The 12,330-nt window shown below is 32.6% G+C and overlaps 1 protein-coding gene across 1 annotated transcript; it reads left to right on the top strand.

Moving 5' to 3' along the window:
* The first annotated feature begins 831 nt into the window (after positions 1 to 831).
* LOC136232531 (AP-2 complex subunit mu) lies at positions 832 to 9,669 on the top strand. Its single transcript, XM_066021748.1, has 13 exons — positions 832 to 1,248; positions 3,170 to 3,347; positions 3,716 to 3,806; positions 4,031 to 4,125; positions 4,332 to 4,421; positions 4,495 to 4,543; positions 4,717 to 4,855; positions 6,162 to 6,278; positions 7,850 to 7,940; positions 8,010 to 8,152; positions 8,645 to 8,759; positions 9,168 to 9,212; positions 9,292 to 9,669. The coding sequence occupies exons 1-13, from the start codon at positions 1,166 to 1,168 to the stop codon at positions 9,370 to 9,372; spliced, it is 1,317 nt and encodes a 438-aa protein (XP_065877820.1). The 5' UTR covers positions 832 to 1,165; the 3' UTR covers positions 9,373 to 9,669.
* The last annotated feature ends 2,661 nt before the right edge of the window (positions 9,670 to 12,330 follow it).

Below are 12,330 nucleotides of genomic sequence, written 5' to 3'. Positions count from 1 at the left end.
AAACTTCATTTACTCTTTACAAAACTATCTTAGGAGAAGTCTGTTTATATTTTTAGACTCATTTAGACATATGCTATCAAATTAGACTCTTCGATATATTTTTCCAAAAATACCCTTACAAATCCCCATCTTTTTCAATCCACCTTCTTCCCAATTTAGTAAGCTATTTAAACTAAAAAAGAGCAAGCAACACTCTAAAGGACCACGTTTCAATCTAAGAACAACGAAGAAAACAAAACCAGAAACTAAGAACAATGAAGAACAAGTAGAAGTAAATTTTGAATGTTTAAAGTAAATTTCTTCAACCTTAAATTCTTTTTCAACCCATCTTCTACGTAATTTTGAATGTTTAAAGTAAATTTAATGGTTCACAAATATGATTTGAGTTCGCATCTTATGAAATGAAATGCGAACCCATATCATAAAATGAGAACCCCAAATGAGTTCTCATTTCATAAAATACAAACCAAAATGATAATTTGCGAATAATAAAAAAATCGTTACTTTCTCTACCTTAAATCCACTATATATCTGAGTTATAAATGATTAAAGTTGAAATTATCAGCCATCCGAATTTGCTTAATATATGCGCATATGGTTTGAAAGTTGGAAAAATTCTCAGAATTGAACAATTTGGAAAGTTTGGGAGATAGAAAGTTGAAGAGTCAGATGATATTTTGAGTATAAGAATCGAAAATATTTAATTTGATAGCATATTCAACATGTCTAAAAAAATGTAAATCAACCTCCCCTAAAATCTAGTTTTGTAAATTATTTAAAAAAAAAAACTCACAAACAATATTAATATTATATTTTACATTCTATTACTCAGGTTTACCTCCAATTAACACTGAGAAAAATTACTCCTCACCAAGAAGTGAGACCAAGATGCGCCATTGCTGACTACAGCTCTGCAAAACTCTCACAAAGAAAAGTAGTATTTCTTTGAAAATTCACCTTTCTTTCTTCAACCTTTCTCGCCAATCTTCACATCCACCGCCACGCATCTCCAATCTTAACCAACTATTTTATGCATTTTTTTCTTTTATCAAATTAGTTCGGTCCTGAGCTCAAGATCCCCAGATCTGCATTTACCCATCGTCATCCTCTTGTCTTCTGGGGAGTATCTCTTTCGGTATTCTAGGCACGATCCACTGGATCAGCGATGCCGGTGGCTGCTTCTGCTATCTATTTCTTAAATCTTAGAGGGGATGTCCTCATCAATCGTCTCTATCGAGATGATGTCGGGTAATTTATCTGTAATTGAATATTTAAACGTTTGTTGCGTTTTATTTTACTTGAATTGAATTGAATTTGACGAACCATTTCTGAAATTCGAAAATTTTATGAGTTGATTTGATTATTAAAATTTTCATGGTTTTACCTGTTAGCTGCTAGTTTCTATTGCGTTCAAAAGATGAGTTTTGAGATTGGAGTTATATATTTATGTAAAAAACGCATGTGGGTGTGGAGTAATGAGTGGTATTATACATTAGGGAAGGTTTTAAGGCAATGGGATTGCTTTCATGTTGTTTGAATTTGAACTTACCTCATAGAACCCCTCATACAAATGATGTACGAGAGTTCAGTCTTTTAATGAGCTTTGCATTGAAACGCTGTACTGCTGCTGCCCCTACAGATTTCATCTAGAAGTATGTTATTTCATGAATGGGTTCAAATTTGTTTTGTTTGTTACTGTCTGCCTGATTTAATATTTGCCTACTGAAGTGTTCCCGCTACACTCAGACACCAAAATAACAACCCATTTAAATAATTTACAGTTGTTAGTTTGATTTAGTTGAAGTGTGATAGCTGATATGAGGGTTAGACTGTATTAACCCTTTACCTTTTGCCAAAAGGATATAAGTGAATGCCTAGATAATTGCTGCAGCATGATGTGCAACCAAGTTAATACCTAAAAGGTTTTGACTGCAGATATATTTTCCTTTTATTGGAAGGATGAGGAGTGAAGTATTGAAGCCAACTAGGTTAATGGTCTCCAGAGTTTGTTTCCCTTTTTTAATCAATTGGTGAGGAGGTGATACGAGCCTTTTTTTATTAAAGGCACAAGGCGCCAGGGGTCCTGGAGCCTATACGCAAGGTGCAGGCGCGCCCTTGAGTGATACAAGGTGCACTAATATATAAAATCATAAATAACAACAAATTAACATTTTTAAAATGCAACAAATAGTCAAATGCTAAATCATATCCAATTATCCATAATCATAATCTTTATCATAAATTCTAGCATGAAATTAATTCCAAATTAACTATTTACTCTTCCATGATTTTAATAATAATATATTCTAAATCTAAAGACTAAAATTCAACTAAATCCTAAGTTACTTAACTATAGTCTAATAACTTCTTTTCATCAAAACTAAAGTCTCTATAGTCCATATTCATCACTCATCAAAGTGATCACCACTACTATCATCATCTCCAACATCATATTCATCGTCAAGGTTCTCAGTCTCATCCTCTTCACCTTCAAGGTACTCGTCGACAAAGCCAAATTTTTCTTCCTCCTCATCTCCACAAACTGTAGTAGTTCTTTCTCGAACACTAGAAGATAGTGCTTTAGCCTAGGCCTAGCACTTGAAATAGAGGTATTCATGATACTTTTTCTTACTCTAGTATGATAAGCAATTTCTTCAATTGTAGAGGATATAGATAGGAAAGTGTTGAGATTGAAACAACCACTTCTTAATTTGGAACCGTAAACAAAAATTGTTTGGCTTATCAAATTGCGGCTAGGCGCGCTTCCAACAAAGCTGTAGGCTCACAAAGGCACACTCAGACACACACCTCTTGAACATATCTGCCTCTTTCGCTTCTAGACGACATGCCTGGAGTCTAACGCCTTTGTTAGCTATGAATACAAGCTTTTGAAAAAAAAATTATTCTCTTACAGATAGATGGATCACTTACTTTTTCTTTATGAAAAGACTTCGCACGGGATCTCTATACTCCTTTTTGTGGGCAATTATGCATTTTCCTTTTTTAACTTTTGTTTCCTGATTGGCTATAGCTTTTTTGTACTTTTGCATCCTACTGTTCTATTCTATCAATTTTTAGTGTTCTTTCTGTTTCCCTAATTGAGTTTGTTTTGGTGTTATATGTGGGGCTTTATGTTTTAATTGGTATTAACAACACAAATGTTTTTCAGTGGAAACATGGTGGATGCATTTCGAATGCATATAATGCAAACAAAAGAACTTGGCACATGCCCGGTGCGACAGATTGGAGGTTGCTCGTTCTTTTACATGAGAATTAGCAATGTTTATATTGTGATTGTTGTCAGCAGCAATGCGAACGTAGCATGTGCTTTCAAGTTTGTTGTTGAGGTGATTCACTTTTTGATTTGTATTTTTCTCCAGATTTGTTCATCAACACAAGTAATTATATGTCTAGTTGTCGTTTGTGACAACACCAAAAGTTCCTTTTCTTTAATTCAATAATCTTTTGAATTTTTTGAAGAAGTACCAGAATCATCAATCTTCTTAATGTTTCTACTAAAAATTTCCTGCTTACTAGATTTTTGAATTATTCAATCATATAATTCTTGCAAATGCATTAACTGAAGAATACTGCTGAAAATTGAGTGCTCCTAGGTATCCATGATAAGAATTAGAGACATGTTGGTTCCTATGCACAAGTGACCCTTTTTATTCCCTCTTCCATGTTTCTAAACACAGGGCTCTGTGTCGTGCAGGCTGTTGCATTGTTCAAATCATACTTTGGCGGGGCTTTTGATGAAGATGCCATCAGGAATAATTTTGTCCTGATTTATGAGCTTCTTGATGGTAGGTTCTTAGATTCAAATTTGAATCTGATGTAAAATATCTGCTGCGTGGATTGGGTCTTGCTTTGACTTTGTGTTTGATATTTGTTTTTTAAATTTATTTAAATTACTTTGTGTGTTTATTAATGGTTCTGCCATCATTGTATGACAAACAGAAGACCAAAGTGCTCCAGAACCTTTCCAGTTTCCATGAACCAATGAATGATTTGTTACTTATAATTGCAGAAATCATGGACTTTGGTTATCCCCAAAATTTGTCCCCTGAGATTTTAAAGCTTTACATCACTCAAGAAGGAGTGCGCTCACCGTTTTCATCCAAGGTATTTTTGCTGCCAGAAGTTAATTCAGAAGAGCTATGAGCCTATGACAGTTTTGTCACTGTCAGACACCTATTATAGTTTCTTTAGAATCTAATTTTATTGCAACTGTAATAGTTAAAGTATGGGCTGTATTTTGCTTGCACGTTTTATGAGAAAAATCTTTGGTTATTGTTCTTGCTTTTTAATTTTGCAAAAAAATGAAATAGCCTACAGATAAACCTGTACCAAATGCAACATTGCAAGTCACAGGTGCTGTTGGATGGCGAAGAGAGGGCCTCGTTTATAAAAAGAATGAGGTAATTCAGTTTCTCCCTGCTTATATAATTGTAAATCTGCCATTCTACTGGATTTCTAAGTTCATCCTTGCAGGTATTTCTGGATATTGTGGAAAGTGTAAATCTCCTCATGTCTTCAAAAGGTGGGATATTGTGGAAAGTGTAAATCTCCTCATTTCTGGATATTGTTTCTGATTCATGGACTTGCTTTGATCATGACTTAAACTACTTTTCTTTTTATTTTTTTCCTTTAATAGTTTATTTTTTTCTCATTATTGATGATTTGGTTTGTCATAAAACTATTTGGTGATTGAAGGCAGTGTTTTACGTTGTGATGTAACTGGGAAGATTCTTATGAAGTGTTTCCTTTCTGGGATGCCTGATTTGAAATTGGGCTTAAATGATAAAATTGGCCTCGAGAAAGAGTCGCAACTAAAATCTCGTCCTGCTAAAAGGTAAACTTTTGTTTTTTTGCATAGAAATATCATCCTCTGCAGGTAGTGTGTCTGACTATGTTTTTTTTTTTTTTTTTTTTACCTTTTGTCTCTCACGAGTTGCTAGGCTGAAAGTTCTTTCTGTGCATGTTTTTTTTTTTTCATGGCTCTTTTTCAAAAGAGGTCGAACCTTTCTTTCTAGTGTAGCTTATGGGACCAATTTCATAAGAATGGTAGATCTCGCGAAGGCAATCTGTCCACCCTTCTATTGTTCGTGTACAGCATATCACTACAATTTTTTTTTAACTTGTTTTTGTTTTCAATTCTTGCCAGTCTGTTCTTTTATTCTATATTTTTAATCCTCAACTCTCATGGACTATCATTTGTTTTCAATTTAAAGCAGCTTTATGTGTTGAAAAACTTAATTAAAATTACGTTTAAGTGAATTCAAGCTCTAGATTTAAGTTACAGGCTTAGCTGCTAATGGGGATTTCCAATTTCTTATTATGTTTTCCATTTAGGATTTTTTGTTGTTGGTATTTTTCTTGATTAGCTTTCACCAAAATTCAAGGTGCATTGTTATCATTTCCATAACTTCTTTCTTCTGACCATAAATTTCTTGTTCAAAATTCTCTTTAACCTCTGTTAGAGTGTTAGAGATTATAATAAAAGCTATTAGTGGGCCTTAAATATCAGCTTAAGCTTTTGGCTCAAATGGCTCCTTGACATGGTATTAAAACATCTTTGATCAAGTGGTCGGGGTTCAAATCCTTACAACTCCATTTATTAGTGGAATTTCAACACATGATAAGATGAGTCCGTGCTGTACACGTTTTAAGCCCGGGGGCATTCACGTGTGGGGGTGTCAGAGATTATAATATAATAAACCTATTATTGGGCCTAACTATGAGCTTAAGCTTTTGGTTCAAATGGTTCCTTGACATCCTCAAACTACATATTACAATTTTGTATACAACAAAGAAACACATCACATAGTGAAAACAGTTCTACTTATGTGGATGAAACATTTTTATGAATTAGTTGTGTTTTTGTTACATTGTGAGGCCTATTATGTTGTTGAAAAGACATTCTTTTCTCCTTGCTCTTCGGGGTCTCTTTTCTTTTCTTCTTCTTATTCTTTTTTTTTTTTGTAAATATACATATCTATTTACAACTTTTAACTTATCTGTTCATGTATTGCAATTGAGATTGCACTTGGTCTTGCTTAGTATAATATCAGAGAACTCAACATAGATAATATGATTTCTTTGTACTATGAGTTGTTATCTATATGTTTTCTCTGATAATGTCATCTTGTTCTATGCAGTGGTAAAACAATTGAGCTTGATGATGTTACTTTCCACCAATGTGTAAATTTGACAAGGTTCAACTCAGAAAAGACTGTTAGTTTTGTGCCACCAGATGGTGAATTTGAGTTAATGAAGTAAGATTGGAAATTGGTTTTCTTTCTAAGTTGTGCTCTTTTTTTTTTTTTAATCAGAATTGTTTTAAATTGTTGTTAGTTTTTATTCCTGTTGTATTTACTATGATTTTTCTGGGCCTTAGAAGCTATCTATTTCCTTGTTTTGCTTTTATGCTTAATCATATTAACAAATAAATGGATATCCATTATTGTGCCGTTCTAGGGGCTGTTTGTTTTACCTACTGTTGCTGTTTGCTGTTGGAAAAAGCTGTTTTTCCAAAGAGCAGAGATTCTCTGCTTTTGTAAAAGGCTGCTTTTCAGGTGTAAAAGGCAAACATGTGGTCAGTAACCAAACACCTAATGCTGCTTTTCAGATGTAAAAGGCAAACAGGAGGTCACTAACCAAATACCTAAAACTCTTCCTTTTGAAATGAAAAGGCAAATATGAGCATGAAAAGGAGCAACCAAACACCCTCTACATGCGTTTATTGGACAAATAGATTTATTAACGTTTCTGAAAGAAAATGTGTTGATCCAGTAAAATGTGGAAAATAGAATCATGTCCTTGTGTGTGTGTTTTCTCAAAATGTTTTGGTTAATATTTTTGTCCTGATTGTGAATATTTATATATATTCCATGACCACCTTGAACTTTTCCTATGTATTTTTATGTGGTTTTGTTTTATATGAGCAATTCTTTTAGGTATTTATACTAATTTTCCTTTTTTTTTTTTTGTTTGCTGTTATTAATAGGGTCTTACAAGCTATCTAATTTCTCATTCAACTTTTATGCTTAACCATACTATCGAAAAATAAATATTCAGTGATCTACCTCTCTTGGCATTTTCTTAAAAAATTGAGAAGGAATAGACAAGTTGAAGCTGAAAAAATAGAACTTCGAATTATATCTTCATTCTTTTTTTTTTCAAAATGTTCAGATTCAGATTTCTTCGGAGAATTTATTTTTTCCATTAATCAGAGACGCAACACAAGTAACTTGCTTGCTGGACTATGGATTTGTAGTGAAATTATCAATGATACATGTCATAGTGTGGCATATTGTAAAATGCACTTTTTTCTTGACTTAGAAGTCACAGTAAACTTTAATTTTTATCATGCTATATACATCTCAAACTTGTGCTTACTGTGATTTTTTCTCATCAGCCTTCTCTATAGGATACATTTTCAATTTATTTTTTTTCGATCTACCTTTGGGTCCTCACTTGGAATTTTTAATTATATCTTTAATGTGCTTCTTTCATTTGCAGTTTCTGTTAGTGTGTTGCTCAAAAGCTGTAGTTTTATCATATAAACTTTACTTTTTCCTTGTACTAGAGAATACAGGCAACTTCACTTGAAAACTTTTGATTATTGTTTCAAATAAATTTACGACATTGAGCCATTAACGTTTTTGCTCTTTAAAATGCTAGCTTATTACTGTTTCCTCTGAGTATTCTTTTGTTCAAGAGTGTGATTTGTTGGTTATATTTACAATTGCCATTCTTCACCTCCAAATATATTGTTTCCTTGTTGATTCACTCTTTACAAATCTTTTGACATTTCATAATAGTTTGTAGACTAATATTTTTGCAGGTATCGTATCACTGAGGGAGTTAATCTTCCATTTCGTGTCTTGCCAACAATCAAGGAACTTGGTCGAACACGGATGGAAGTGAATGTTAAGGTCTGTAGTTTTACTTCATATTCAAGCTTGTTTGCATATTTTTGTTATCTGACATAAACTCATCTTCAGGTGAAGAGTGTCTTTGGTGCAAAAATGTTTGCACTTGGAGTCGTCATCAAAATTCCTGTACCCAAACAGACGGCTAAAACAAGCTTCCAAGTCACATCAGGTCGAGCAAAGTACAATGCTGCAATTGATTGCTTGGTTTGGAAGTAAGTGTTTTATTATTATTATTTTTTTTATCACATATTGAAAATTTCATTCCCACAATTTTGTATCAATCGTATACTGCAACTTTAACCTTAATTTCAAGTGGGATCAACCTACAATAATAGGTGCGAGTTGTATTGTTCTATCTTTTGACACAGCATATAGATAATTCAATAATAATTTATTTGTCAAAATACCACCAGGGTATTGTCTACAAAGAAAAAAATTAATTACTTTTCACTTGGATCCCTTGTGTATCACTAATTTTCTATATTTTATATTTTCATAAAATACAATATACTTGACACATGCCCCTTTTAGCATTTAATGTTGGTGTATATAATATATGTATATTCATGTCACTTCGGTATCCCAGGTTGTAGAAGCTGATTAAAGAACATGTCCAGCCCATAGTTTCTTTCTATATGTATGATGTTTCAAATATTTTTATCTGGAAACTATTTGCTCATTGCCATGTTCTTGATACTGTATAGAATACGAAAATTTCCTGGACAAACTGAGCCAACCTTGAGTGCAGAAGTTGAGTTGATTTCTACAATGACAGAAAAGAAGTCTTGGACAAGGCCACCAATTCAAATGGAGTTCCAGGTGCCTAACATATCATATTTTTCTGATAAGCTGAATCGGGTTTATTTAAAGTTAAATACCTTTTTTTTGGGTTTTTTTAATGCAATTTGCCTAATCTTACACATCTTTCCATTTGTGAAATTGGGAATTTTCAAGTAAACTTCTTTCTTGATAAATTGTGCTAGTGGATTCATTGTTTTCATTTCCTAATGCCGCAAGTACTAGATAAGACACTAAAAATATAGCATTGATGTCATCTATGAAATTGAACTACCTCAACCGCTTCCCTTTACTGGTAATAACCATTACCAGTAAACAAGAAGGGAAATAGGATTTGCTAGAAAAGGATCATGAAATGGGTTGAAAAGCTAATATTTGCTTAATGTTTAATAGTCGTTCTATTGTTACTCTAAATTGGTGTTTTTGCAGGTTCCGATGTTTACTGCATCTGGTTTACGTGTTCGTTTTCTTAAGGTGGATTTTCTGGAACACAAGTTTGAAACACAATTATCCTCAAAAACTTTTGCACTGACCTGGAGATTATTTTGCGCAGGTATGGGAGAAGAGCGGGTACAACACAGTTGAGTGGGTCCGGTATATTACTAAAGCCGGGTCGTACGAGATTAGGTGCTAGAAACACAAACTCTCTGGGTTGTGAATCTACTTGAAAATGGGAGTCCTTGCTGCTAGTGCTTTGACAGAAAACCACTGGCATAGAATATTGTTAGTTGATTAGAAAGTTATGCAGTTTTTGTCCATTCTTTTTTTTTTTTGGGTTGTGAAATATTGGTTGTGCTTGTAAAGGCTAGTCTCCTGACAACTATACGAGTTTTAGTAATTTGTTATTTGAATTATATTACATTTTTGGGCACTATGTTGTTGTTGTAACCATCACATTTTATTTTATTTTGTCTACTTGTTTTCTTCTCAAGGAACTCATAGTCTTTCACCTATATTTTAACAAGTTTGCATATTATATGACCTTGCCTTTCTTTTCTTTAAACAAATTCTCTCTTCTAACTTCTTTTTTTACTTCAAGGGAACAAAAATAAAAATATTATTGAGTTTCCAATAAATTATATATATTAATCTGTATATAAAGTTTAAGGGAGTTTTACGTGGTGTTTTATAAGTTTTCCAATCTAATATTGGCCTGGGTAAATTTTACATTTACGCTAGAATCATATTTTTCTAGAAATAAACCACTTCCAACCCGATGAAAGTATAAATGGTTGTAAAGAAGTAAAATTTTATGGTATAAATATGAAATTTTACATTTACGTTATGGAATTTCAGTGTACATTTTCCAACCCAATGAAAGTATAATTTTATTTTAGGAAAATATTTAGTAAAATTTCGTGAAATTTGTCCAAGTCAATGCCAAATTCCAAAGCATCCACTTAATTTGAAGAAACAACATTGGGTCCAAATGGTTGTAATTGTGCTGTAACTTTTCTTGCTGTTTAGAGGAAGATAAAATGGATGAATACGGTTTCAGAAATTGCCTAATATATTTACATGGTTTAATTTCGGAATGAGATGAAAATGTTGAACAAAGATGATATTAATTTTTCGTCATTTACTAAAAGGATCAAATAGGGTTTCAAATAAAGAAGAATGGCTGGTCTATCGTGAGAGAGATGATTTTCCATGCAATTAACCTCGTTTTGTGAGTCTAATAAGAGCCAAAGACATATAAAAATAACTGTACAATGATCAAATGACTTTCAAATAAAGTAGAATTATTAAATGAAAAAAAACTAGTACCTAGTAAAAGTCAAATAATACATTTTTGCCAATAAAACATGGGATAAACTATAAATACGTTATGTTGTGTTCTTGATTCTAATAAATATGATTGTACATGTTTTATTTGTCTTAATGTGAGGAAATGTGGAACAAATTTGAAACAATATATGAAGAGAGAAGAAATGCGAAGGATATCAAAATATGATATGAATGTTGGATTGACTACAATTGCGAATAAACTAAAGAATCTTGGAGCATCATCTGAATTGAGCTGAGATGACATTTCGGCACCCTGCTAGGTGGGGTGCAACCACTTATCACGGTTCTTTTCCGCCAAAATTTTAATGCGATATAAAAGCCAAAATCAAGAACAATGACAGTCATAATAGCAGGATGCAATCCACCTAACTTAAGTTTAGTTTTTTTTTTCTTTGCAACAATGACAGTCACAGTATAATATGCCATACAAATATAATGTATATTTTGATTTGACATTGTATGTTTACGAGATGATAAACGTGTGTTAGCTGAAAGGTACACCTAATTTCAAGTTTTTTGTAATGATGATTTTAGACGACTTAAAAACTATCGCTGTGAACATCAAGATGAAAGTAAAAGTAATGTTTATCATGTATCTTGTGTCATCTGAAGAAAAATATCCTAGTGAAGAGAGTATTAATGGAGGTTTGAGAAGTAAAATTCTAAAATTTGAAGTCAACCGTGCATGGTAAAAAAATTGACTTTTTAACCAAGGTCAAATTAGGTCTCGCGGTATTTATGATAGTGTGAGCTGGAAGGAAGTATTAACAAAAGCTTCTCACAACATTCATTTTAATCACATGTTAATTATCTTGTAAAACCCCTAGATTATTAATTATCTGTAAATAATTTTAAATATTGTTTTTATCTTTTTTTTTTATCTCATCTTTATCTTAGAGATCAAGTCTGTTTCTTAGCTTCTTGTACATATAAATAAGTCTCTTTTATAACTTGTGAAATCAACAATTGAGTTAATAATATACGTTGCTTAAACCCTATTCTTATTAGCTTAGTTATTAATATATGGTTTTACAAGATAATTAACCTATGATAAGAAGGGAAGATGTGAGAAGCTTTCGTTAATAACAGGGGGCGATATTTTTATTAGTGTGAGCGATCCATTGGTAGATCAAAACACGTGCATGCATACACAAGCATTGGACTCACTTAGATGGGTTATTTTAGAAAACCATCGCTCTTATTTAATGCTCAAAAGTGGTTGCATAAGTTGATTTGTTAAAAGTTTATAGAGTCGCCGCCTAGTTTAATCAGGAGAATGAATCGGTTAAACCAAGTAACCGCTTATCTTTAGATTTTGATAGACACAAGCTACTTATTATTAAAGGTTGTTCATTTCAAAATATTACACACTTAATGTTCCATTTTAGTTATTTATTTTTATGTGATCAAGTAATAAACGATAAATAAAGCAAGTAAAGCCTACTTAAACTATTACATTCCAAAAAAGGAGAGGGATACCTAATTCATAGTGGGGAATATAAGAGAAAAGATGGTTAGTCCACAACATGTACAAATAACACAAAAAAAAATCTATTATATCCAGAGGTAGCAAACGTCCAAGAGTCATTGTGGGCGGCATCGAGACACTAGAGATGTCCCCCCGTAATGTTCTTAGGCCCACTGTAAAGAAAAGCTAAACGAAAATGATTATGTACATATAGACATCCGACTACACTTGAGGTCGTCTGCCAATATACACTAGACATTTACCCCTAAAAACAAGTTTTCAAATTAGAAAACAAAGAACACTAAATCTATAACAAAACCTGTCAAACATTGAGCA

This window comes from Euphorbia lathyris, chromosome 6 (genome assembly GCF_963576675.1).
Source record: "Euphorbia lathyris chromosome 6, ddEupLath1.1, whole genome shotgun sequence".
Lineage (NCBI taxonomy): Eukaryota > Viridiplantae > Streptophyta > Magnoliopsida > Malpighiales > Euphorbiaceae > Euphorbia > Euphorbia lathyris.
This window is presented reverse-complemented; position numbering and strand designations above follow the sequence as displayed.